General features: G+C 43.6%; 1 protein-coding gene across 1 annotated transcript in view; it reads right to left on the bottom strand.

Moving 5' to 3' along the window:
• Setd3 (SET domain containing 3, actin histidine methyltransferase) overlaps positions 1-27,440 on the bottom strand; it is a 66,981-nt gene that overhangs the window by 21,784 nt on the left and 17,757 nt on the right. The window contains exons 4-6 of the mRNA XM_027416355.2: positions 26,479-26,627; positions 24,637-24,709; positions 24,111-24,367 (exon numbers count right to left, since the gene is read on the bottom strand). Coding sequence (XP_027272156.1) covers positions 24,111-24,367; positions 24,637-24,709; positions 26,479-26,627 — 479 coding nt within the window. The remainder of the gene's footprint in view (positions 1-24,110; positions 24,368-24,636; positions 24,710-26,478; positions 26,628-27,440) is intronic.

The raw sequence follows: 27,440 nt of genomic DNA, 5'->3' as shown, positions 1-27,440 counted from the left end.
ACACACACACACACACACAGACACACACACACACACACACACACACACACACACACACACACACACACACACACACACACACACACACACACGCAGTCCACTCCTTCCTTATATTTTTTACACATAGAGGCCATATATAATTCATTTTCTGGTACTTTCTTACAGAATTATGCCACACTGGCACTCCAACCACTTCCAATATTCCATTATCTACAATTCCTATCAGTTTCACGATAAATCTCAACAGTTCCATACACGGTCCACAGTTTTATTAATCACTGAACTTTTGAATACTTGTTTTCCAGTTGGTAGAACTATTTGGGAAGGATTAGGAGGTGTGGCCTTGTTGGAGGAGGTATGTCACTGGAGGCAGACTCTGATTTCAGGTTTCAAAAACCCACAACATTTCCCAGTTAGCTCTCTCTGCCTCTTAGCAGCTAAGAAATGTGCACTCTCAGTTACTGCTCCAGCACCAAGCTCCCCACCATGAAAGTCATGGATTCTAACCCTCTGAAACTGTAAGGCCAAATGAACTCTTCTTCTATAAGTTGCCTTGGTCATGGTGTCTTCACAACAACAGAAAAGAAAAGTAACTGAGACACAGCCTTTAAGCCTAAAGGAAGTTAAGAAGCCGGACATGATGGCTCACGCTTGTAAATCCAGTGCTTAGGAGGTGGTGGTATGAGGAGCAGGAGTTCAAAGGCAGACTGGGTTACATGAGGCATGTTTAAAAAACAAAACAAAAAACAAATGGAAATCAAATAAGTCTATGAGTAGTTAGTAAGAAATAAACTTGAGAGGTCCGCTACAGACTCTAAGAACTCACAGGTATCAGCTCATCAGAACTCTAAAGAACACTCTGAGTCTTTATAATAGCTTAGGAGGATTGCACACTGAGAAGGTCTTCAGGACATCCACAGCCTCCATTCTCTACGTGAACCCACACACCATGCACATTACTCTAGCACTAGCTGGTGGAAAGACCCACTGGTAGCAAAGCTACAGAGTCAAGGCTCTGTTTTACCACATCCTGCCTATCAATGGCTGTTGGGTAAGAGTTCAGTGCATGGCCCTCTGAGTGTTAGCCTGGGCTCAGAGGGGTCTGTAGACAACCAAAAAGTTAAAAACAGCTGACCTCATTTCTCATGAAGCTTCAAATTTTGAAGAGGGCAGTTTCTGGGTATCTGTATTTCTTCCCAGGCCTAAAGAAAGTACCAAAGAGAAAATCCAACACGACTTCTCCAGGCCAGTCAAGGCAGGACAACATGACAAACATTTTCACTGCAAGCCATGCAGGCCTCTCAACAAGACCACAGAACTCTCTCTTGTGGCATGGGCTCCACTCTGAGCTACTGCCTTTGCATCTTCAGTAACATACTGCCCTGAGATGTGACAAGTGACACACTTTAACATCAGTGGTGAACGTGCCTCTGAGAATCATAATGAACTGAACAAGTTAGCTCATTTGAGTCAGAACAGAATGTCACCACAGCTGAGATGCTCACCTGAATAGCCACTCATCATCTCAAGTATCCACACCTCTGGAGGCAGTGGCCAAAAGCCTTTTGTTAATTAAGCAAAACATATTTCATATTCACTCTGTTATGTTTTGGGTTGGATGAATGTTTTTCAAAAGTCCATGTATTAAACAATTGGCCCCAATAAGTGCCATGGGCTCCTACGGAGAATCCTTAAATTATTGGGGATATAGCCTCTCCTACAGAGGGATTTGGGGATCCCAGTCCTCTCCTTTTTCCTTTCTGGTCACAAAGTGAGAAGTCTCCTCCAGTACATGCTCCTACCATAATGTGTTACCTCACTGGGAACCTCATAGAGGTCAAAAACAATAGGGTCCCTGATCTTGGACTGAAACTGTTAAAACTACGAGCCAAAATAAATCTCTTCTCAGTTAACTAACTTGCGTGTTTCATTATGGTGACACAAAACCATGACAAAGGGCTGGGGTGCTCAAACATAGCAATAATGCTTGCCAGGCAAGTGCAAGGACTTGAGTCTGACCCCTAGAACCCACATTTAAAAAGCAGGTCAGGGCTGGGGAGACAGAGACAGGTAAATCCCTAGGGGAAAACTGGTCAACCAAACTAGAGAACATGGCGAGTTCGAGGCCAGCGAAAAACCCTGTTTCAAAAAACAAGACAAACAGCTTCTAAGGAGCAACAGCTGAGGCTGTCTGTCACTTCCCCCAACACCCATGCACATAAACATATATACATTTGAAAGAAGAAAGCCACCTCAATACCCACTGAACAGAAATTCCCTCTCTTGGGACAGGGCTGTAGCTCAGGAGTAGAGCGCTTGCCTCTGATGTACATGATGCCCTAAGTTCAATTGCCAGAACTGGAAGAAAAAAAATCCCTCTCAATTCAGTATGAATACAAAAGAGAAAGCAACCTCTGTCAAACACTGTCGCACGAAGAAAGGGAGAGGAGGACAGGTACCGGGATGTCTTTGCCATTCATTGGCTATTACTGTTAACATTAAAATTTCTTGGGGAAAAAATTCATGAAGAAAAATTCTTCTGAAACATGAGACTTCACCTTTAAACTGAACAGGGCACAAGATCTAAAAGAGAAAAAAAGGAGCAGGAGGCCAAACTGCAGGGGCACACCAACTGTGGGAATACCAGGGCTGACTACTATTTCCTTAACAAGTTTACTTTACCTCTTATTTTCTTAATCAAATGCTTCACTGGTCAACAGCTTTGAAATGGATTTTACCTTTTTTTTTTTTTTTTTTTTTTTTTTTTTTTTTTTTTTTTTTAGAGGAAATACTATCTTGCATCCTAAGAATAATCAAATTTTGTTGGAAAAGTCAATTTCTAGAAACAATTTTTTCATGAAAGAATAATTTAATCGGTGCCTACCTTTTAAGTGTGATGTAGAAAATGGATAATTGTTAATTGTTCACTTGGAACAGAATGCTAGGAAGCTGATATATTGATTTGAGCTATCTTTCATATGAACATGATATTTGACCATAGTCACAGATGAGAAAAGATTTCAGAACTGGGTTTTGAAAAGCAGTCCAGCTGGCTCCTAACCCCAAGTACATGAACTCTGGGAGCACTTTGCAGTGTTGCAGGAGCAGTACCGCAGTGCATCAATGATGGCGTCAGAGAAACTTTGGGAAGAAAGCATGTTTGGCACCGTAAAGATACTGGGCAGTGAACTAGGAAATGTTCCTGGCTTCCAGCAGGAACACACCAGGGTGCAGGAGCTGAAGAATAAATGTTATGATTAAAGATCACTAGATCCTTATTCAGAGGCATCAGAAACAGCCTGTAAACCAAGGGAACAAAGTGGGACAAAGAACAAAATGAAGGGAAATGAAGACACAGCAACAAGAGCAATGCCCAGGTCCCTCACCAGACCATGGGTTCTGCCTTAGCTCCCACGAGGACTCTGCCTCAGCAGGAGGAAAGTAAGAATACAAAGACACTTAAGAGGAAGACAGGACTTCTTGTCACATGGCCTTATCTGACTCCATAGAACAACCAAGGAAGCCAGAGACAGGGGGATAGATGAACTATGCCAATCTAAGATAAGAGTAGACTCCCCCAATCAGGGCCCAAGAAGAGAAGAGGGAGAGGAATGAATATGTGGATCTGTCTATGGTTACACATGCAGCGAAGTCTAATGTGAGGCACCTGGACTGTCTTTGGGGTCCCCAGGGACAAGGGTGCATACCAGCCCATGGGTAGCTCAGGGACCCCATCACAATAAGCATGGTCTTACTTTAAAAACACCCTATTCTCTTCAATTATATGGCTCCAAACAAAGAGACAAGGCTGGAAACTGCTTCCATGTGGGTGATTTCTTCAATATCACACTGCACCAGGTTTGTGGGGCTAACGAGTGAGTCTGCTACAAAATGAAAGATCAACAGACTGCCTTTCTAGGATAACCAGCAGCAAGTGGTGTGAACACCTTGGTGTTTAGCTCTGTTAGGGCAGGAGCCATGGGGACTGGTGCATTCAAGGATAAAAAGTGTCTCCCCCTCCACTTCAGTATAACGCCCCTCCCCCACTAGCTCCACACAGGAGTGACTTGGAGAAAGTCTAGGCTTGCTGCATTTGGAGGATTCGTAGGCAAGAGTGAGAGCTCAGTAAGTGTGAGCTGCCTGCATTCTTCAATCTCTGGCACACTTGTTCTATGCTTGTCAGTGCATCAGCATCCAACCCAGAACAGGGCGTGGGGCAGGTGCTGTGCCTGCACCTGGTGATGGACGACTCTAGTCTCACAGCCGCACAAAGCAGTCCAGCACAATCGGAGTTTAGTCTCAGCCTCAAACTACTCAGGCTGTTGGAGATGGTGCAGAAGAGAGGCTCTTCCTAAACACTTAATGAATCTACTGCAAAAAGAAAAAAATCTGTTTCCCCATCTGCACTTCCAGACGCATGTAATAAAGTGACATTTTCCAACATAGGTTTTTAGATCATTGGCTGTGTCATTTAGACTCTACTCAGCAGAATGACCGTTAATCTTTCTATTCACCTTTTAACCCCTGAAAAAGTTGCAGAATCTGGAAGTCATCTTAAGCCATTTATCATTTATCACTCAGAAAACTTGATGTGGGAAACAGTCTTCCTGCCCATTTTCACACTTTCCAGATTGGAATAATTTCCCCCTCCCACTGATTCATCTAGCCAAATCCTACAACAAAGTTTAAGATTCATCTTCCTTTAAACTTTCACGTGACCTCCCATGACCTCTGAATTCTTAGCACATGCAGCCTGCAGAGCACTACTGGCCTCTGACTTCACACCGCAGTGAGCTGTTGTTCGATTGCTGTTTGACATCCATTCAGTCATTCCTTCACCTGGGAAATGCCCACAGAGTCTGTCCAGAAGAAAAGAAAGTAAGGGCACCACACAGATCTGGTTTCCTGCCCTCACTAAGTGTGTCTGTAGAAGGCAGACTCTGACCAAGTCACACATAGGAGCTCTGAAAGGGGAGGAGAGTAGGCTGAAGCCGAAAGGCCAAAGAGGGGTAGAAGAAGGACCTGAGATCCACTGATGGATTCTAAACAATTCTGGTGCTGGTACTGAAGGGGCCAGCTCCCCATTTCGGCAGCCATAACAGCCGAACACATGCTTGCCATAACCTTGCCTTGGTCACTAGGAGGTCAGATGCCTGCCTCGTGGCAAGGAACCAATCAGAAGTTAGCTGGTGGTGCTATGCTTTATGGCTCTGGGTGTGCTTTTCGGACAAGCACACAGCAATGACACACAGAGCATAGCAACCACCCTGGGAGGGCCTTTGGGCCATAACAACCAGTTGACCAATCAACACAGGGCAAACCCTCCAAGCTTGGAGACATACCAATCCTGAGCCTGTGCATACCCCTAGACACCCACCTTACGCTGCCCTATAAAGATCTGTACACAGCGGCTTCGAACTGTCTTTGCTAGCCATCCGACACGGCGGGTGGATCAAAGACCCAAGCTAACATGGGGTTAGCTCATTAAACTACAATAAAGCCTCATGCAATTTGCATCAAGCTTTCGCCTCCATTCTGTGATTGGGGTGGTCGAGGTCCTGGGCTAAGATCCTGGAAGCCTGAGCTTTCCGGGGGGTCTTGCACTACTACAGACAGACCTTGATCATAACTGCCACTGTCTGGCTTCCCCAGAAGTAAACAGTTTGAACGAAAAGTAAATGTCTACTCATCTTGTCCTGCACACAGCCAATGTATGGATTCCTTTTTGACTTCATCTTCAGGACAAGGAAGGAAGAAAGGAAGGAAGGAAGGAAGGAAGGGAGGGAGGGAGGGAGGAGGAGGGAGGGAGGGAGGGAGGGAGAGAGGGAGGCGGGAGAAGGGCATCCTCAAAGGCTTGGTGCAATTTCAGTGAATACCAGGAGACTGGGGCAAGACAGGACAGAGTCCCCAGAGCACCTGAAGTTCAGGAACACCCTAGCCTCCTGTGTCTGCCCTGAGCCCTGCTCAAGATGGTGAGGGCTTTGCTTTCCTGTTCCTGCACTCGGCCTCCTTTCTCCAACAATGGATGCTATCTGCCTCCAATAATGAATTCCATAAGAACAGCAGGCAGAAGCTGTGCTAGTGACGTCAGCTGGACTAGGCCCAAGTGGTTCTGAGGGGACCTGGTGGGTGGCAGGAATGTCTGGAGTGTTTCTAGTCAGACCCTTATTACAATCTGCATCAACAAACCTCTGGTTACAGACCAGACAGCATCTCCATTTGTTTCAGTGGAAACTTTTAGTAAATAATTCTATCTTTCAATCTGCTATCTGCCTAAAGTATATGCCAATTGGAAAAAAAAGCAGAACCTATGTCACCAGGTGTGGTGTACACCCAAACAACAGCACAGGAGGAAGAAAGATCTCTTCATTTTTAGTCATTCCTGGCTATATATCAAGTTTAAAAGTAGCCTATATGTCTATATGAAACAAATGTGTTTTTTTCTATGAAATTCTCATAAGCAAATAGGTGTGAGGATGAACTAGATCAGCAACAACCAAAAGGGGGTGGGGTGGGAGGGGCAGGTGTAAAATCTTTAAGAAAGGTTTTTTATGAACCTCAGAAAAATAACCAAGTAACTAATTATTACTACACAGAAAATAATTAAGGCTGAAGTCAGGACACAATAGTGGCACACAACTTTACCTGAGATGTCTCATGTCCCCTCTATTCTAACAAAACATTCTGAAGCAGGGCTTATTCCACCAATTCAAACTGGTGCTGTCTCCCACACTCCAGTCTTCACAAGGGATAGAATAGCAGAAGGGGCCTTCTGCCCTCCCCAGGGATTAACACCAAGGTTGGAGTCCAAATGCTGAAGATATCAACACTATGTTTCTAGGCACATGCTGGAACTAGTAAGCAGAGGCGGCAGGCACTGTCAGCAGAAGCTGATCTTGCAGGTGAAGGGGTGGGGCTCTAGACAAGGCCAAGCTCTGACATTTGGGGCAGAAAGCACAAGGCACAGTAAGAATAGGAAGTGCTTGTTCGAGGACTACATGCAGGAGAGTGGAGGGTAAAAGGAGCAAAGCTGGTGGCAGCCAAACACACAAGGTCCCACAGTGGAGGCATAGTCAAGGGGAGGGGCCCTGAGCAGTTCCCCTTGTCTGATCTTAGTTTCTACGTAAATAAAACAAAGACAAGGCCTACCACCAACTGGTCTGTTATCTGAGAGAGACCAATGAATTTTATCTTTGAAAAAAAGGATTTAGTAAACATTGTAAGTAAAATGAAAACAGAGAGGCTCTCTCTCCTTTGAGGAAGGCAGTCTACTAAAGGATGGATCTAACAGAATGAGAGGAAAAAGGCTGTTTTACTTTTCTATTGAGGTTGATAAAACATCAAGACTAAGTCAAATTACAGATGGAAGGGGGTTATTTGGCTTATGGTTCCAGAAGTTTTCATGGCTGGGAAGCAGCAGGTAAGGTAGCTGGAACATTAAGATGAGAACTTACATCTCTTTTTTGGGGGGGGGGGGCAGGAGGGACTTCGAGGTGGGGTTTCTCTCTGTAATAAATAGTCCTGGCCATTCTGGAACTCGATTTTGTAGACTAGGGTGGCCCTGAACTCACAGAGATCCACTTGCCTCTGCCTCCCAAGTGCTAGGATTTTTTGTTTTGTTTTGTTTTGTTTTTGTTTTTCGAGACAGGGTTTCTCTGTGTAGCTTTGGAGCCTATCCTGGTACTCGCTCTGGAGACCAGGCTGGCCTCAAACTCACAGAGATCCACCTACCTCTACCTCCCAAGTGTTGGGATTAAAGGCGTGCGCCACCAACGCCCAGCTTTCACTTTAAACCCCATGCAGAAAATAGTGAACTAGAAATGGTGCAAGGCTGTGAAACAAGTGGGGCCCAAGTATTCAAATGCTAGAAACTATGGGGAATATCTCATTCAAGCCACCATAGAGGGCAACAAGGTTTGAGAATGTAAATAAATAAATAAATAAATAAATAAATAAATAAATAAGGACCTAAGCAGGCCCAGTGGCATAGGCCTATAGTCCCAGCTTCCAAGGAGGCTGATGCAGGAAGACCTTAAGTCCAAAGTCTTCTTAGACTACAGATTGATTTCAAAGCCAGGATGGACAACTTAGTGAGATTCCATCTCAAAGGGAAAAGCTGTGGGCATAGCGCAATGATGGAGTGCAAATGATGGGGATGGTTCAACCCCAATACCAACAACACCAAAATATAAAGGCTTCATAATGGCAAAGAACTGAGAGTGGCCTACAACCAGTCATGGAAGCAAGCTTAGTAGCTGAACTTCAGACAGAACTACATGTGATTATACCCCTGTGAGAGCCATGGAAGCAGGAACCCAGTCAGGCCAGACCTGTACTCTTGGCCTGGAGAGAATACAAGATAATGTTGATTTAAACCTCTAGAAAACATGAGATAATAAATGTGTTGTTTTAAGCCTCTAGAAAACAATTTTTTAAAAATTGTTAACTTCCAAGTACACATATCAAAGAAAATTCACACAAGCATATCACACGTTCTCAGTAAAGATGGTCTAAGATTTGCCACAGTAAAGTGAAATCTTGGGGCTGCCCAACAACTGCACCATTTTTCTCACTCCTTGTGCGTCTGCTGCAGGCTGGTGATGCCTTGGCTCCCGCATTCCAACAAGGCACTTGGTAGTCTCTCTGCCTCTAAGAAAGAGGACTGGACATGTTCACGGGGAAAAAGAAGTGAAAAGGAAGAGGTAAAGACAGGGGTGTGTCCTGCAAGGCAAAAGGAGAGAGGTGACGACTGCTAAGGGTGAGGGACTAGTGCTTCTCCTCAGCTAGAGGCAAGAGTCCAATCAGTGAAGGTGGAGGAGAATCTGGTCTATTAGAACTGCTGTTAGCACAGCGATAGCTTCTTGCCCTTCCTGTCCCCATTTATGCTCCACTTTCACTCACCTCAGAACAGTACTTGATTTTAGCTCCAAATAATATCCCTTGGGCACATGCAAGTCTTTTTAAATGCTTGCTATGTACTCTAGCCAGTTATAATGCATCACACCGATGTGTCTCTGCTGGATTTTAACCGGAACCAAATCCAACATAGGAGCCCATCTGAAATGTTTCCATCTCCAAAGTTACATATGAAGATCAGGACATCTGAAGACCCTCATAAGGCCTACCATGTACACTAAAGGTTTACTTTGGTCTCATCAACACCACACACTTGCTTTCATTCCTCAAACAGACGAAAGCTGTGAAGCAGAGGGAAACAGCATGAGACCCTAGAGCAGTTCTAATGGCTGCAGACAGCTTTCCAGGTCTGTGGTCTTTACAGGACACTGGCCTATTATACACTAACATTACCTACAAATGATGGGAATTCACTCAGCAGATATTTGCAACAGGTGTGAGCCTGACTCACCACCATATTTCCCTACCACTGCACTGCACAGTGTTTTGCTTTAAGAACCAACCCCATCTAGTGTCAGTGCTGGTTAATGCAGGGCAAGCGCGGGCATTTACTCTTTTGTTCAGGCAGTCCAGGGTTTCATTATTATCCAAATCAGCTCCAATAGTAACTGTAAGGGGACAACCAACATTTATCGAGTGCCCACAGGTATTGGGCTCATAATTATGCTGAATATTTTACAGGTGCTAATAGATTTAAATGTCACAATAACCCATGTGAGTAGTACTGTCACCACCTTCATTTCATATAAACTAAGGCCTGGAAAAAAACTCTAGGTCACCCACCTAGTATGTAGTAGGGTCCCTCGACTCCATGTACCTGCCACAATGCTTTGTATATAGATACAGCACAGAAAATACAGGGTGAAAAAGTAGAAAAAGTCCACACAGCCAGGCCCCTCCGTTGGGGAAGTTTTATATCACACAAAACACGCTCAAACTTTTCAGCCAATCTTCCCAACGTAAGATGGTCACCAGCACCCTCTTTACTGGATGAGGAAACCGAGAAAAGTGACCTGACAACCCCACAATGGCCCCAATATAGCGACTCTAACTCCAAGCTCATAACTCCTTCCAGCGACAGCACTCACACAAGCTGGAAGAGAACCAGAGATCACATCAGTGCCCCAACAGCAGCTTGTGCTTTTAAGTTTTAAAACAAAACCTTGACTCTAATAAACTCACATCAACTGGTTTATTAACTATTAAATCAGTCTCCCAGGGGTCACCACCAGCAGAACAGTTACCATAATACACACTGGACATGATAATTCCCCTCATCTGACCACCCTACAGTGTTGAGTCTGGTTTTTAAGTAGATTTCAATGCTAAGAATCCTACGCATCTACTCAGGCTGTGAATCAAAGGACGTGTCCCCACACCACTCTCCCACCACTGCCTGCTGAGCACCAGCTGCCACAAGGTTCAATGTACCTCTCCTCCCAGCTCTCCTAAGTGATCACATGGGTAGGTTACCACAATCTGTACACCGAAACAGTCCATTTTAGGACATACCCGACAGGTGGAAACACAACTGAACTACAATGACAAAAATGAAAGGACAAATTCCTCTCCATCCAACAAGCATCCAATTACTCATCACATGTGTGAGCCAAGAACCAGACGGCAATTCTGATGAGAGCACACTTCACAGTCAAGTTGTTTCCTGAATTTACTCTTTTGTTCAGGAAAGCAGACAGGATTGCAGCTTTCATTACAGCTGCAACCTTAAAGTTAAGCAACAAGAAACCCTGGGTTCCTAAAGATTGTTTGTCTATGTGTATGAGTGTTCTGCCTGCATGAAATCTGCTCAGTGGTCAGACCGGAAAGGATAAAGTCTCCAGCTTCAGCAAAAATCAGGTCTTTTACCCTCATGTTTAGACACTGCCTGTAAGCCACCAAACACTTTGTTCCATCTGTCAATATGACCCATATAAAGCTCTCCATCAGACATAAAATTGAGCTTTGTTTTAAACAAAAGGCCAGGGGTATACATGTTAGAAAGACTAAGATTTCCTACTTCCAGAAGAAAATACATACATAAACACAGTATCACATCTCACAGTTGGGGCCTGAGCCCCAGCTTCATCTGTTGATACCTGGGGCTGGATCATTCTCTGTCGCATTATAAGATGCTTACAACATCCATGATCTAGTTGTGACAGCCAAAAATGTCTCCACCTCCCAAGGAACAAACCCTCAGAGTTGAGAAGTTCTGGGCTGGACAAAACATTCTTGAGATGAACACAAAAGGCACCATCTTTAAAATGAGACTGGTAACACCAAGAACAATTATCTGGGAAGTGACTCCACAAGCCAGAAACTAAGACAGTCATAAAGCCTAAATCTTGTGAAGGGCACAAATCCAGAAGAGTGGTACAAACTAAAAGCAGCCAATGGCAAGAAGGAAATTACTACTTCATGTTGAGAATTTCTGTCCTGAGTGTTGAAAAGGCTTGGGAAATACTTAGTAAAGAAGATTATGTAACACAATGAAACTAAGGATTCAGTGGTTACATGTACTTTACTGAAATCATAAAAATGAATAATGTTATATAACCCTCCAAAAAACAGACACAGGATCTCAAAAAATTTTTAATTATGCCAAGTATTTAATAAGTTTCTACTGATTATGTGTTTACAGGATGAACTTTGGATCTACGGGGTTGAATAAAACATTTTAAAAAGAGTAGAAGATCTGCACAGCTCTTCCAACAGAGGATGTCCATGGAGCTAGTAAGCAAACAGAAACATGCTTCCCACTTTCAGTCACCAGTGGGAATAAGAACCACAAGAAGCTAAAGTCCATACCCACCCTGACATCCCAGAGGACAAGGTGTTGGTAAAGAAGTAAAACAACCAGAAATGACTGCTGGTGAGAGTGCAAACTGGTTCAAGCATGGGGTTATCCTTCTCCCAAGAGATGCCCAGAAGGAAGGAACCCGTGTATCCAAAGGAAGACACATAGATAAATCACTAATTAGTAGAAATTAAAGACCTTAAACAGATGACACTTTCATGGCAAGTTCCTCACCTGCCAAAAGGGAGGAGTCTGACGAGCTCTCAGAGCTACACACAATGCAGATCTTGACACCTAGGGAAGTGTATAACCTGGCTAATGTTGTTCCCTCTCTTGTACATCCCTCCTTCACCTCCTCTGCTGACTTTCCCTCACACGACATCTCAGGCTGACCTACGGTGAGGAGCCCTACCTCTCTGTCTGATTCTCTACTTCTGCTACTCCTCTCCCTGACTGTGGATGGATCCCACTGCTACTTTGCATTACTGGACTGGATTTAACAGATAGCTCCTTGTGGACAGAAGAACACAGCCTCTCTGGAGAGCTAGCACCTGGCAAAGCTCCTTATATATGAGTGACAGTTGGAATGTGACTAAGTGGGAAAGGCCAAACCAGAAAGGCCACTAGAGGGCAACCGACTCTGGAAATCCCTCTCTGCTATGGGAAGCACTGTCACCCTACTTCTTAATAAAATCTTGTTTGGCTTCCCTTAATAAAAAGGAAGACAGAGGGAGGGGTTGGGGTCACTAGACATACATAATTTTTATGTAACAAGGCACCTGCATGAGCAGACAGACATACCCCCTCCCTATACATCTTTTTCAGTTTTGGAGGCCCACTCCTAATATTCCAATACTGAAGGCAACGTTGTCACTGCAATAATTGATCAAAGGTCCACCTTCAGGTGCCAGTAATCACATCACACAGGTCACAGGAGACATGGCCATTATTATTACAAAGCCAATGTCCTTTTGGTTCAGGGGCCAGGGCTTCTAACTCACTTGAAACTTAAAAACAATATAGGAGCAAGAATTTCAAGGTTGAAATCATGTCTGATGTAAATAGCAAATAAAAAATGGTATATTAATTTTGAATGACTTCACAGCATTTAAGAAAAAAGACAAGACTGACACAAAAATTGTAGAACTCATTAGAGTTGGTCCTGAAGTCACTGGCACATAGAAAGTGCAATCTGTTCATTCTGACACTTTTCCTTCAGACACACTCATGTCGCCATGGTAAAGGCTAGGCGAACACTTCCATTAAACCCTAACTTTCACAAACTTACAATTTAACAATGAAAATTTGCCCCATACTTGATTTTTGTATACAAAGGGCATCTGCTTGAAACAAAGTCCTCTAAGTCCAAATGAAATCCAGACAAAGCTCTGTGCCCTACTTGCTACCTTAGGCTTTGACAAATTAGAGTAAATTGGGAATTTAATACCAACAAATTTCCACTCCAGGCCTAGAAAGAACAAGACAAACTTGAAAACAGTACACTCCAGAAGCCATAAGATCCTCTCTGATTCTCCCAAACTCATCATATTCAGTTTGTTACAAGAAATTGTCTGTTCTAACTGTAAACATCTCTAACATTTACCAGATCAACTGGCCTCCTGGCTGGGCTGGACTTCACTCACTCTCTAACCAAGTACTCTATGTGCAGAAGCTTATTACTCAACAGGCCCTGGCCAATGTGACTTGCAGAACCAGAGGGCAATGACTTCTCCCATTCAACTTCAACACTGGTGCCCAAGAAAGAGAGGGCCCTGTCCATGATGCTCATGTGACAGAGGACAGAGGTAACAAAGAAAAAGTAACTCTAGATAGTGGTGGGACTACAAAGAAACAAGGACACACAGCAGGGGTGACAGGGCATCCTGAAAACACACACTCAGAAAGACTTTAAGCTAAAACCATAAGGTGAAGGAGTTGCTTTGGAAATTTGGGGAAGGCTCTTGCAGGAAACAATGGCTCACCAAGTCCTAGGAGCTCTGAGGGAAGCCCAGAGGAAAAAGAGTGGAGAGAAGGGTGGGACCAACAAGCACCACTGAGCAGCCTTCCCTTTCCAGTTTACTCCAAGTGTAAAGGGAGGCAGGGGATGAAAGGATGTCATTTATATTCCAAAAAGATCCCCATTAGCTGTGTAGACATACCGAGGCTGGAAGGGTCGAAAGCCATCCCAGGATGATGGGAAAAGTTAATATAAAGGAATAGTAGCACTTCACAATCTACACAAAAACCCTGACCCTGAATCTTGAGAGAGCTTATCCACATCATCATGGAAACAGGGCTGAGGATCTTCTACAAATCTTGGAAACCCCAAAATGTGAACACAAGATACAAACATCCCCATTTAAAAAGAACAGACTTAACAAGACATGCTGGCAACACACCTGTAATGCCAGCAGTTAGGTGGCTGAGGCAAGTACATAACAAATTTGAAGCTAGTAAAGGCTAGATGGAAAGTTTGGGCCACCCTGTACTATATAAACATACCATCCCAGAAAAGTGGGGAGAGGGCTGAGGGTGCAGCAGAACACTTGAGGGCAAGAACACCAGTCTGCCCTGACCCTCTGCAGTCTGTGAAAGAGCCCATCACACAGATAATGTCAACAGTGGCTTTGCTGATTCTGAACTGACTTAGGAGGCCAGCAGATGTCTACAGTGCTGGCTCTGGGACCTTCCAAACTGAACTTACAGTCAGAGCAGGGCTTGTCTAGGTAGGGCTGCAGCTCAGCAGACAATGCTTGTCCAGCATCCCTGGGATCCATTCAGAAACTCAGTTCCTCAATGATGTCAATGTAAGCACAGCTCCAGCGGGCTGCAGAATGTGTGTCCACTGTTTTGTTTTACTTTGAATGGCAGTTGTTTTCTATTTCAGCTATGACTTTACCAAGCACTCTCTCTGTGTCGTCTCTAGCTATCCTTCTAAGTGACAATGAAACAAGGTCCCTGACTTGAGCAAGTAGCATTCTAGCTGAGGAGAGAGAAAATAAGGAAACATGATATTCTACCAGATATTGGTCTGCTTTACGACAGAAACCAAGGCCAGAGGGCATGAAACACTGGGACACACCTCTAGGATACTGGGGCAGCAGCTAAAACTGAAATGCCAATGAGCACAGCATCATTTTCCTCCCTCTCTCCTTTTTTGGAGAGGTATCAGGCCTGAGTCCTATTACCAGGGATTTGTGTGTGTACGGCATCCACACAGGTGCTTCTCTACCAGGTGAACATCTGGTACTAGGGGAGAACACATGTATATTATTTTGTTGGATGTCTACTCCTAAGCTGGGTGATAAAAGCCACAAGCTTGAATTCTAACAGGCCAGGCAGGCAGGGGCTAAGCAAGGGGAGGAAGGCCAGGGTTCAGCATGAGGGACCAGAGGGTAGGAGTGCTACAGTGAACAGGGGAGGCTGCACATGCTGGATTCTAAATCTGAGGAGCTTCCACAGAAGGACACGAGAACAGGCTACAGTGTTCCAGACTCATATGGACACACCACTAAGTGTTGTTGACAAGACTCACTCTCAGCACCAACATAATATGAGGTATGGCTTTCCCCCAGACAGAACCATGGACACAGGAAAAAAAAGTCTCCTCACTGAAAGGCAGAAAAAATAGAACAAAGGACACTAAATTCCCCCAGAGTCTAATAAATTGAACTGCAATGGCATTATACAAAACAAGTGGGCAGAGTGAGAAATCCAAATTAGATTGAAAATGGCACCTCCACAACCTTTATTTGTGAAAATGATGACCATCAGACACATGTTTAAACGGGTAATACACAAATGTGGGAACCTCACAAAGAACAAAGACACTCACATTAGAGATGACGAGAATACCTATCAGGAACAAGCAAGGACACATAGTTCAAGACAGTCAAGATAGCCGGCAGCTGCAGTCAAGACAGCAGGGGCACTGACAGCTCTCCAGAGGACACATCAGCCTGGGCTCCATCTTACTTACCTAGCCCATGAGAAGTGGGCTAGGTAAGGAGAACAATGGAGGAGGATTGGCACATTGCCAGAGACAAATGTGAAAAACGTATGTCCTCCAAGGACACTTAACTGTCCAACTCTGGCAGAAAGGTGGTCTAAGGGGCTGGACATTTCATTAAGGTTCTAAAAGAAATGTCCAACAGGCTCACAGAATGGCTCTGTAAGGACAAGACTCTTCCAGTCAATAGGGCACACCCAACTTCCTGTACACGTAATACCTTGAAGGATTTTATAACAGGCTGCTCTGCCCTTAAACTATAACTTTAAAAAATATTTATTTATTTATTTATTTATTTATTTATGTACACAGAGTCTTGCCTGTACATATGTCTGCATGCCAGAAGAGGGCACCAGATCTCATTGCAGATGGTTGTGAGCCACCATGTGGTTGCTGGAAACTGAACTCAGGACCTCTGGAAGAGCAGCCAGTGTTCTTAGCCTCTGAGCCATCTCTCCAGCCCTAAACTACAACTTCTTGATCCCAAAATTAAAATCACAAATAATCTTAAAAAAAAAAAAAAGACTGACCCACTGAGCTATGGTTGGAAGATCAAGGCCTGGGTCCTACAGAACTGTCCTAAACCCGATTTAAAAAATACACACAGCATGCAGGAAGCAGCTCCCACATCTTCCACCCCTCCCTCTGGAACACTGGAAAGATCAAAGCACTTGGATGAGAGCCAAGGAGGTCTGAGGCTGTAGCTAGTGTAGAGTGCTTCTCCACACGCTCCATTCCCAGTGCACTTCTGAAATAACAAGAACAGCCAGGGAGTCCTCTTACTGAGCATCTCCTCCTCTCAGCAACCACAAAGGCAGGGTCACAGCTCTGTCCCACAGAAACTGCCATTTGCAGCCATGAGCTCCTAGTGATGTACACAAAAGTTCTGCTACCCACACTCACCCCTGCACTTGCTTAGGACAGCCCACAAGCATTCCATAAAAGGATGCTGTTGACCTCAACAGAAAAGGTTCCCAGCAGAGTCACAGGAACACTGTGGAAGCAGAAACTGTCACTGCCTTTCTACACCTCCTGACTCCCACTGTGGCTCCAACAGCTACTGCACACAGGAACCCATGCTCATTCATCTCAGCACCTGCAGCCCACTAAACTGGCTCCTGTCGCGTCACCATTACCTCTAACTTTGTTCCTTTCCCCTAACTTGCGTTGCTCACAGCCCTCATTTAGTAGCTGCGGCATCACTATGAAGTGAGCCTTGGCCTCCAGGAAAATGCTGCAGTAAGGATGGGATAGAGTTGCAGGAGAAAGCACCACCCACAGCCACTTTCCACTCTGTGATGTGTGATGCAAGAATCAGTTATTCCAACAGCTTTTTACCTGACACACTCCCATGCATTTATTTTATGACGAACACTGCATAGGATGTTCTCCAAATAGTTCAAACTGAAGAACTCTCAACTGTCACATGCAGAGCCATCGACAACACTGTGTATCAAATCAATAATGAGAGCAAGGATCACATAACCCATCAAATTAAACAAGTACCCAGGAATCCTTGTTGACATGAACCACTAAATAAATCAATAATAGGGAAGTAGGGGCAGCTTTATTCCTCAAAGTAAAATTCCAATACCTGTAGAAGAAAACCAGAACAGAAAATTTCCAGTTGGCACACACCACAGTCACACATACCTACTGCAGAGGATAGTGACAGTCACAAAAACTAGCAAATGAGAACAGGGTACTTGCTTACTGTCAAAGCATCCACTTTATTGGAACAGACATTAATAAAGAACATTAATTTATGTGCTCTCTGAGGAGGACACAACTTCACTTCTATGGTACTCTTGCCAAAACCATAATCTCAGTTTAATGTGAAAAAAAAAAACTTCAGATAAATATTAAATGAAAGTTGTCTACAAAGTGGCTGCCAGAGTACTCTTCCAAACGGTGCAGAGTCTGAGGGTGACTGAGAAGATAAATTGTCAGCAAAGAGGAAGAAGTGCAGCTAGGGGGAGCTCCGTGCCACCACTGACCTTCCAGGTTCACATCTTACGCTGAAGTTGCATAAGGCATTACTAAGCCAGACTAGGTAAAGTGTGAGTTCTATACCTTATTTTTATAACTTGTCTATAAGGGTAAAAGTATTTCAGACTAAAAGCTAAACAACTGAGCAGGATATAACTTCTATGCATTATTGCCAAAGATGCAAAATCTCAACCTAACTTGAGAAATTATCAGGTAATTACAAATGAGTGATTTCTACCAAGTACTCTCCAAAAGAGTGCCAGGGTCACAGAAAACCTTTGTGAAGTTGGGGGTGTGACCCAATGGCACTGGTTTCAATCCCTAGCAACACACACACACACACACACACACACACACACACACACACACACACACACACAGAGTTGGATACCACCTACAGTTTCTGACCTCTAATCCTACAAAGCATCTAAAACCAGTGTGCGCTACAAGCTAGTGCTCAGTCTCACACATAACTTACTGTATGCTCCTAAAAGGCTTGCGTACTAAAGGCTTTTCCCATGTGATGGCAAGTGCACATCCTGAGCTACTATGTGGCAGATACAAGTAAAGTCACAGCAAACACAACGAACAACTATCTGTAATTAGCCACAAAAGTGGCATCTCCTTCTGCTTCCTGGCAGGGTCCCATTCTAAGAACAGGCCGCAGCAGGTGCAGCAGTAACTGGAACTATGGTTGCTCATCTCTTACACCACTGTAGCCCTGGCTAGCTGGTAGTCACCTGCCCAGATAAGATACCCAATTCAAGGCTGCCATACTCCACTCTGAAGTAGGAAAAGAGGCAGGAGAGTGGTAACTTGCTAAGAATCAATTCTCTCATATTGAAACAAGATATACAACTAACACACAAATCATTTTCTACAAGAGGAAAGCCAGGTAACATGCAACAAGCCAGCTAAACTGGGAAGTGAGTGAATTTTAGATCCCATTAAATCTGCATCAGATTTTAAAGTCTCAACACAGGAAAATACATGTCTCTATGAAAACTCTTACCGTCAACACAAGCTGATGCCCCATGTCACCATCTGAAATGCTATATGGTAACAATTAATCAGCTACACAGACAGCTCATCCTCAGATCTGTTTCTTTTTCACTTGATCATTCAACATAGTAAGGAGAGTAAAATCTAACTAGAGTCCATTCACTTTCACACAAATATGTGATTTTAAATCTGAGTGTAGGCCAAATCCTACTTTTCCACTATCACAAAGCTGGTTACATGTTGCCATGTGAAAATCTCACAGGAAGCTGACCTGTGGTTGGTTATGTCCTGATTTGTTAGGAGCATCTGCATAGCTATAGAACTGCATGTTGGAAAAGCCAGGTTCTACCTTCCATCACCAGTCCTTTTGTCTCTGGCTCCTGTTCGAAACTGACGGAAATTTTACCCCTATTGAGGGTTCTCAACCCTTGGAAGCCTTTTCTAACATGTGGCTTAGTCAGTTTCTAAACTTAGCTCTTAGACTTGGAGTTAAAAATCAAACTGCAGTACAATGCTCCACCAGCAGGTGCTGTGTCAACACCAGGTGGGCTCTCAATGCCTGCCTGAGGTTCCTATCATATGCTTATATCCTTGTAGGATACAACGATTGCTAAGCTCCTAAGAATACAATCTCAAGTAACCTATTTTCAGGTTCTCCCTTCTGCAGGAGCTGTTACTCTACTTCTCAATAAAGCCTTGCTTGCCTGCCCTTAGATGGAAAAAAAAAAAAAAAAAAAAAAAAAAAAAAGGAAGAAAAGACTACAGTGCAGGATCAGGATCTGGAAGGATGCCTGGAAGACCAGACACCCAAGCCTCCAGCAAGCTTGGGAGGAGGAGCAGAGAGGCCTGGCAAGGCTCCATTTTAAAGCAAACTCTATAAAGCAAGCTAAAGTCATTTCACTTGAACAAAAGTGCCCACGCCAAGAAGCCCTTGACCAAAGAAATACACTGAGAAAAGAGAACACAGGAAACACTTTGTCTAGGTTCTAGACAATCAAGAGATAAGAGACCAAGAAACATTAAAATAAAAGAGCAATATAAAGAAATCTAAATCCTAAAAAAATTTCTGATTACTAGAAGTTAGCCATGATGCATTTACAATAAGACTCCAAACACTGGGGAACGAAGTGATGCTCTCTTCTAACGGGCACAAGTCTGTCTAGGACTAGGGTCACACCAAAGACACACAGAGGAGCACTTACTCTGAGCCTTGACAAAGTCAGCAGTCAGATGAGAACTGTCTTCAGTTCTGAAGCTAGATATAGACACGTGGAAATCATAGTAACTAGAAATGGAATATGAACACCCCTTCCTTGTGACCAAGAAAGGTGTGTGACAGAGCTCACACATATTTCTCCGAGGAAGGGTTTTCATGTTCCAGGAAAAAAAAGATCCTCAATGCAAAAAAAAAAAAAAAAAAAAAAAAGGATAAATAAAACACAAATACCTTTGAATGCAGATCATGGATGAAAATGCTAATAAGGGTATAAGGGTATATATACAACACAGTGGTACTCTCCTTTCTTCCTGAGAGCTAAGACACTGATAATGCACTGAGCAGCCGCCTCACGTCTGACACTGGAAAAGCCTGATCCAGAAGAGAGAAGGCAACGGTACACAGAAAGTAACAGCAGACAATAATGGCATCTGTATTTACGATGATTTATGACACAACACTTTCAGAAGTGAGACTATTCTAAAACAAGAAAAACAGCTGGACTTAAAAAGATGGTTTTCAATGAGTGTGATGGCTAATCTTGGTTGTTAACTTGACTGCATCTGGAATTGACAGGGACTCATGTTGCTGGGCACTCCTATTAAGAGATTCCTCTTAATTAGATTATTTAGGGTAAGAAAGGCTTACCCTAACCTGGGAAGCACCTTCTGGTGGTGGTCCACATAAAAAGACATGGAAGAAGGAAACTTGTTTTGTTTTGTTTTCCTGCTTGTCTCCACTCTTGCTGGCAAATTTATATCCTGTTGCTGTAGTCAGTACTAAATCTAACTTCTTCAGGATCCTCACATAGACTAAAGACCAGTAGCTCTCCAGGAACCCTCTAGAACTTCAGCACCAGATTGCGACTACAGGCTTGTGGACTAAACAACTATCAGATTCTTGACTTTTCTGTAATGAGACAGATGTTGAACTCCTTGGATCACAGCCCGTTCAATCCATTCGTTCTGTGCCTCTGGCTAATGCAGAGCAGCTGTTCCTTCAATCTGCCACCATATATCTCCTGATGCACACCTGAGCTGCTGGATCAGGTCTCAGGTTATGACCCTGGTTCTAAGCTGCCTAGAGTGCTTACTGCAACAGGCACTTAATTGGAATTCCCAGTTAAGAAACTTTCTTCGGGCCAGACATTGGGGGGCACATCTTTAATCCTAGCATTTGGAGGTGAGGGAAGCAAATCTCTGTGAGTTTGAGACAAACCTGGTCTACACAGCAATTCCAGGTCAGCTGTTATTTTTTTTTTTTAAAGCAAGGAAGGAAGCAAGGAAGCAAGGAAGCAAGGAAGGAAGGAAGGAAGGAAGGAAGGAAGGAAGCCTTTAATCCCAGCACTTGGGAAGCAGAGGCAGGTGGATCTGTAAGTTCAAGGCCAGTTTGGTCTCCAGAGTGAGATCCAGGACAACCAGGGCTACACAGAGAGATCCTGTCCTGAAAAACAAACAAGCAAGCAAACAAAAAAGACTCACAGAGAAGAAAAAGAAACTATCTACAAAAGTTCATTAGGCATTTTCAACTGGAATGGCCCATTCTGCTCCTTATTTTCACCCTTCAGTGGTAGCTATTTTTTCTTTGGAAAAAGAACTACAGCAGTTGGCTAGGTATGGTGTGCAACATGTCTGTAATCCCAGCACAGAAGCAGGAAGGTGACCATGGCCATCCTAGTCTACATAACAAATTCTAGCCCAGCCAGGACTATATAATAAAATAGTGTGTTAAAAAAACAAAGAATGAGGAGGAGGACACGGAGGATAAAGAGAAGAACCATGGTGACAGACTGCACTGACAGGTTAACAGTGTGGCACTCTGAGTTCTTAAGGGAAGAGTTGTTTTTCTACCGTGCCAACCTGACTGACATTAAAACCTGTATCAACTTTCAAGACTGAAAACACATGTTCCCAAACCAACAACAGGACTGTGAGGACTGGACAGTTCCTATGGCTTCACCTCTGGGCTTTTAGGAGGCTCTCCATTATCCTTGCACACCTAGAGATTGTAGGAGAAAAGGTTTAAAAAAAAAAACTGATGTAAAGTATCCCAACACCAGGAAGAAGCAAGTGAAAACCATAACATGGGCTGAAGGATCCAAACAGTGACAATTACATAAAAGGGGTGTTTCACACAGGCCAGTTCCTTCTGTCCACTTTCCCATAGAGGTTGGGACTGTATCTTCCTACCTTATAGCCAAGGGAAGCAGACACTGCCCACCGTGGTAAGCCTCACAAGTCAGCTCTAGAGCCAACCCTGGTTACTCCATGGCAACAGCTGAGTAAAGCAACCACTTCCAAATTCCATTTGACAGCAAGTGAGATGGATCAGAGATCTGACTTACTACAAAGCCTGTGCTCTTCCCACATGACCACACAGATTACCCTCTACGGCTTTGTTCTGCCTGTGCCACACTCAGGATCCTCCAGTTTAGGGACCATCACTCAAATGCTCTTACTAATGCAGCCCCCCCAGCTAACCCACATAAGTGACTACACCCCATAACCTAAATTTCACACACACAGACACACACACACACACACACACACACACACACACACACACACACACACACAGACACACACAGAGGCATACACAATGCCAAGGTGCTCAAATGAAACTAAGAATAAAAGCCTAACACTTTCAAATGACAAAAAAAGCCACATTAAGTGGCAGGTGTAAGACTCCAGGACATTGTAAATAAAGTTTTAATCTGGCTCCATCAATAGTTTTTTTTTTTAATTAGGAAAACCTGAAATAAAAACTACATATTATCATTCTTCATAATGTCCTAAGCTTAAGGTTAGAAAGGCAAAGCAATTTCTATGAGGCAAGGATCATGTGACTTTAGAAATGGTTGAAATATGTGTCAGGAGGGGAGATGTATTTCCGAGAGGAACGTTTCTATACAGTAAGCATGCTGTAAAGCTAAAACAATGAATGGACATTTGTTGAAGAGTGCTTGCCTAGCATCACAAGGCCCTAGGTTCCATCCACAGCATGTGTACATGCACAGAGACACACAGACAAACAGCCAGACACACACAGACACACATACAAATAACGTCATCTTTAAAATAAGTAAATAAATAAATAAAAGTAAAGTAATAAATACAACTATTCCATAAAGCAATAAAATAAGATTACCACATCTTGAAGCATAACAAAACACTATGGGAGGCAGAGGCGGGTGGATCTCTGTGAGTTCAAGGCCAGCCTGGTCTACAGCTCGAGTTCCAGGACAACCTCCAAAGCAAAACAGAGAAACCCTGTCTCGAAAAAAACAAAACAAAAAACCACTATGGGACAGGTGATTTCTAAAAGAACCACATTAGCCCAGTTCAGGCTGTCAACTGCCCAACGAAAGGGCTAGACAAGCTCAGGGCAGCACTGCAGCACTGGCCCTGCCCCTCCCTGAAGTAGAGTGATGGGACCCCAAACACAGAAAGCCAAAAGCAATCTCCAGAGAGTTGTGTATGACACTTTCACTTATAACTACCTAAAATACAATATGTAGACACATTGAAAAACATAAGCAAATCACCTTGCAGTTTACATAGCTGTCAATTTTTTCAACTAATGAATATAGTAGAAATTATTTTTTTGATTTTTACCAATTTCTGTTTCTTAATTTTTGAAGTTTTTAATTTTTATTAAATTTGACCATTTTATCTATGAATCTTTTGCCCAAATGAATGCCCAAGGAAGTCACAGAAGGGCATCAATCAGATCCCCTGGAACTGCAATTACAGATGGCTGTAAACTGTCATCCAAGTGTTGGGAATTGAGCCCTGCTCTTGTTCAAGAGCAACAACGGCTCCTAACCTCTGAGCCACCTCTTCTGCCCCTAGAAATCAATTTTAATTTTCTTAGAGACATTACACACAGGGAACCTTTCTATATTCCATAAAGTTCACAGCTTGTAAAATCTTTTTATAATCTCACTTTCAAAAAGTTCAGTGACTTTCATCAGTGAGAAACAAATGCTGCTTGTATTGATCCTGGGTGCTGAGGAAGCCAGACACATTTAGAGCTTTGTGGTGGTAGTTCTGCAAGAACAGAAATGATGAAAGGTACTTAAATACTCTTTAGTTTAAAAGTGCTTAGAGACCTGTAAGAGCATGTCAAATAGACACACAAGTAGCAGGCCCATTCTTCCCCACCCCACCCCCCCTGCTCACCTGGATGACTTTATAGAAATAGGCATACTGGCGTGCTGTGTTTTTATACTGGCTGAAGACATCATGGATGGCTTGTGTTGACTGAAGACATCGTACTTCCTCTTCTTCGAAGTAGAGTGGGGTGTCATATTCACTGGGGAGGGTCTGAATGTATGGCTGCCAGAAAGAGTTGGGGCTGGCTCGCTCACACAGCAGATGAAAGGCCAGTGCAATGTTTCCCATGGCTTGGAGAATTCGGTCTTGAGAATACAGGGGTCCTGAATCAATCCAGAAGTTAGCAGTGTAAGTGCCACAGACTCCTTTAAATAGCCACAACTCAAACATACTAAAATCACAGGACAAAACTCCAAGGTCTTTTAACACTTCATGTTATACACATCCTTCTTTGGACATAGTAAACATTTAATATGGATTTGAGGGACTATGTCATCAGTTGAAAAACCACCAAGCATGAACTTTTATTGTCAGAAATGAAATTTTATGTATGTGTATAACTTGTACATTGCCATAAACAAATTATTCTTACCCAATACTGAATTCTTAGCAGATTCAACAGTCATTAATAACTTTCGTGGAACCCATAAAAACAATTCTTCTGCCTAAAGGGAAAAAAAAAAAAACAGTAGAATGTCAAAAATGCCTCAATGATTTCAACCATATCTACTGTCAGAAAGCCAACCACAGGAAATAAAACACAACTGTCTATCAGCACTTCTAAAGAGCAGGTATGTTTCAAATATTCACATGTGTACTTACTATAGTTAAGTGAGTACAAGCATAATATAAAGTCCTATTTCTGTGAGGAAAACTAGCACTATATAGTCTTTATGCTGATGGAACAAAACAAGACCTCCAGCTTTAATCTGAAGAAGTAAAGCATCTGGAGTAGAACACAAAAGTGTGCTTGCTGTACTGCTTGCTATACGTAGACTTCCAAGTTCTAAAAATGAAATAATCCTACCTTTAAAAAGTGAGGGCAAGAAGCAGAGCAGAATCCCTGCTGCACAGGGATTCAAATGACACCCCCAGTTAAAGCACCAGCCCACAGACCTCCTTGACCTCACTAATCTGTGCCCAACATACTACCACGTCTTTAGATATATGACTGTGTATGTCTGAGTTACTTAACTCTGCTGCTTCACCCATGCCTAGAGCTCTGTCCCTGTCCCAGGGGACTGGTCCAGGTGAGAACTAGAGGCAGGGCTTCAGCAGAACCAAATGCACAGCACCTTAACCCTGCACCTTCCAGCCTCCAGACTATGGGGATAAATGCTCCAGAGAAAAGTGCCAGTAAGACAAGCCACAGCTAAGACAGTGGGCAGGCCTGGCATACATGAGGCTTCTTACCTGATACATGAGGAAACCTGTGACCTTGCCTCTGTAAGTGTCTGCTATTTGAATACTTTTCTGTGTTGTCCCCTACTGTAGATTGTAAGTATCACACAGGACTAAACTCTATGTTTTCCTGTAAATCTGCCATAATAACAAATGAATATCCCTCACACAGTAGGGACTCAACAGTTATCTAATATGCCACCATTGTGAGGACAAATGTTTAATGAGAGCTTGGCCAAAAAGCTATTGGAGGTATGAGGGGACCAAATAATAACATCCATTTCCTCTACCCAAGTTCTTCACCAACTGAAAGATATGAGACTATAATAAAGGGTCATTCAAAATACAAGCTGCTGAATTCAAGAAGCAGGCAGAAGCTCACACCTAGTCACAGGCACACTGGCTTCCCACAGGCTCCTTATGTGAGCTTGCCCTGTAAGGCACGGGGTGGAGACACAAAGCAGAATGAACACCCTGAGCAACCAGCACCCACAGCACCCAGTTCCTTCTCCCCAACAAACAGACTAAGTTTCCCTTCCTCTTTAGGACAACAGGACTGAGGAGCAGAGAGGCTGTAGGGAAAGCATCTCTCCAGACGTCTAGCTCTCCTCTCCTCTCCCTACTATTTATGGTGCTGCCGTTTCCATGAGTGGCACTTTCAGTTATCCAGAACAAGGACCCACCTTCTTCGCTGCCTCCCCCACCTCCATCTACCTTTTCCTCAGCTAAGTCTCAAAATCCTATCAGGTATGTTCTATGGTCTCCTCGAGGAGGCTTGTAAATGTCTTGCTCTAAGGCAGGATTAATGACACATCTCCCTAAAAGCTGGCAGGACTCCTAGAACGTTGTCAGACTGAGGCTCTTCATGGCCCATGTGGCCAGATAAAGGATGGGGAATGCTGCCTGCCTATGTACCCACAGAGCTTTAGACAAGCCTCGGGTGTCTCTGTCCCATACCTTGAGCTCAATCTCAATAGCACACAATGGTTCAAACACACTTAAACCCCCTTAGACCAACAGATAATAAACTCACCTTGATGTCTCTTGTTGCTCTCAAACCAAAGCCCTCTTCTTTGAAGTTAACCATTTCAAAACCCTCGACAGAAGCCCCGTTTTCAGAGGCCCATTTCATTAGATCAGGGAAGTAATCTTCTCTTTTCCCATCAAAAGTAACAGACAGACCTATATCATCCATGTTGGAAACAAGAGCTACTTTAGGACACATGTCATCACACGGCTCTAGAGCATACAGCAGAGTACAGCTCACATTGGCTCTTGTCTTAACACCCATATCTTGAAATAATCAAAATTAACCACCAAGTAGTCATGGTACATACCTGAGCAAGCTCCAGCAAAGGTGAATTAAAATCCCAAATTCCCTGCCAGTCATAGAGAAGTCCATCCTGACGCTATATGACAAGAGCATTGAACATAGAGTACCTCTACTAGACAGTATTAACAGCAAAGGGAGAGAAGACTTAGCTACCACAACTGTGGCTGGGATCTGCCACACAGCAGCTTTCCCCTCAAGTCTGACATGCCATCTGTCTCATCACATTGCCCTTAACACAAAACCCAATCAAATAAAATCAGCAGCTAGTCTCTGTGCACTGATGCTTGGGAAGAAATGAGAATCCTCTGCAGACCTGACACTAGGAACACAGATGCAGGCCGGGCAGTGGTAGTGCATGCCTTTAATCCCAGCACTCAGGAGGCAGAGGCAAGCAGATCTCTGTGAGTTTGAGACCAGCCTGGTCTACAAGAGCTAGTTCCAGGACATTCTCCAAAGCCACAGAGAAACCCTGTCTCGAAAAAAACAAACAAACAAAAAACAAAAAACAAAAAACAAAAAACTGACTACTCTCAAAAAGGATCTAGGTTCGATTCCCAGGACCCACACAGTGGTTCATAACTCTACTCCCAGAGGATCTGATACCCTCTTCTGGCCTTCACAGACACCAGACATACATGATATTCTTACATACAGGTAAGCAA

The sequence above is a fragment of the Cricetulus griseus genome, chromosome 5 (assembly GCF_003668045.3).
Source record: "Cricetulus griseus strain 17A/GY chromosome 5, alternate assembly CriGri-PICRH-1.0, whole genome shotgun sequence".
NCBI lineage: Eukaryota > Metazoa > Chordata > Mammalia > Rodentia > Cricetidae > Cricetulus > Cricetulus griseus.
Note: the sequence above shows the minus strand (reverse complement) of the source record. Positions and strands in the feature narration are given on the sequence as shown.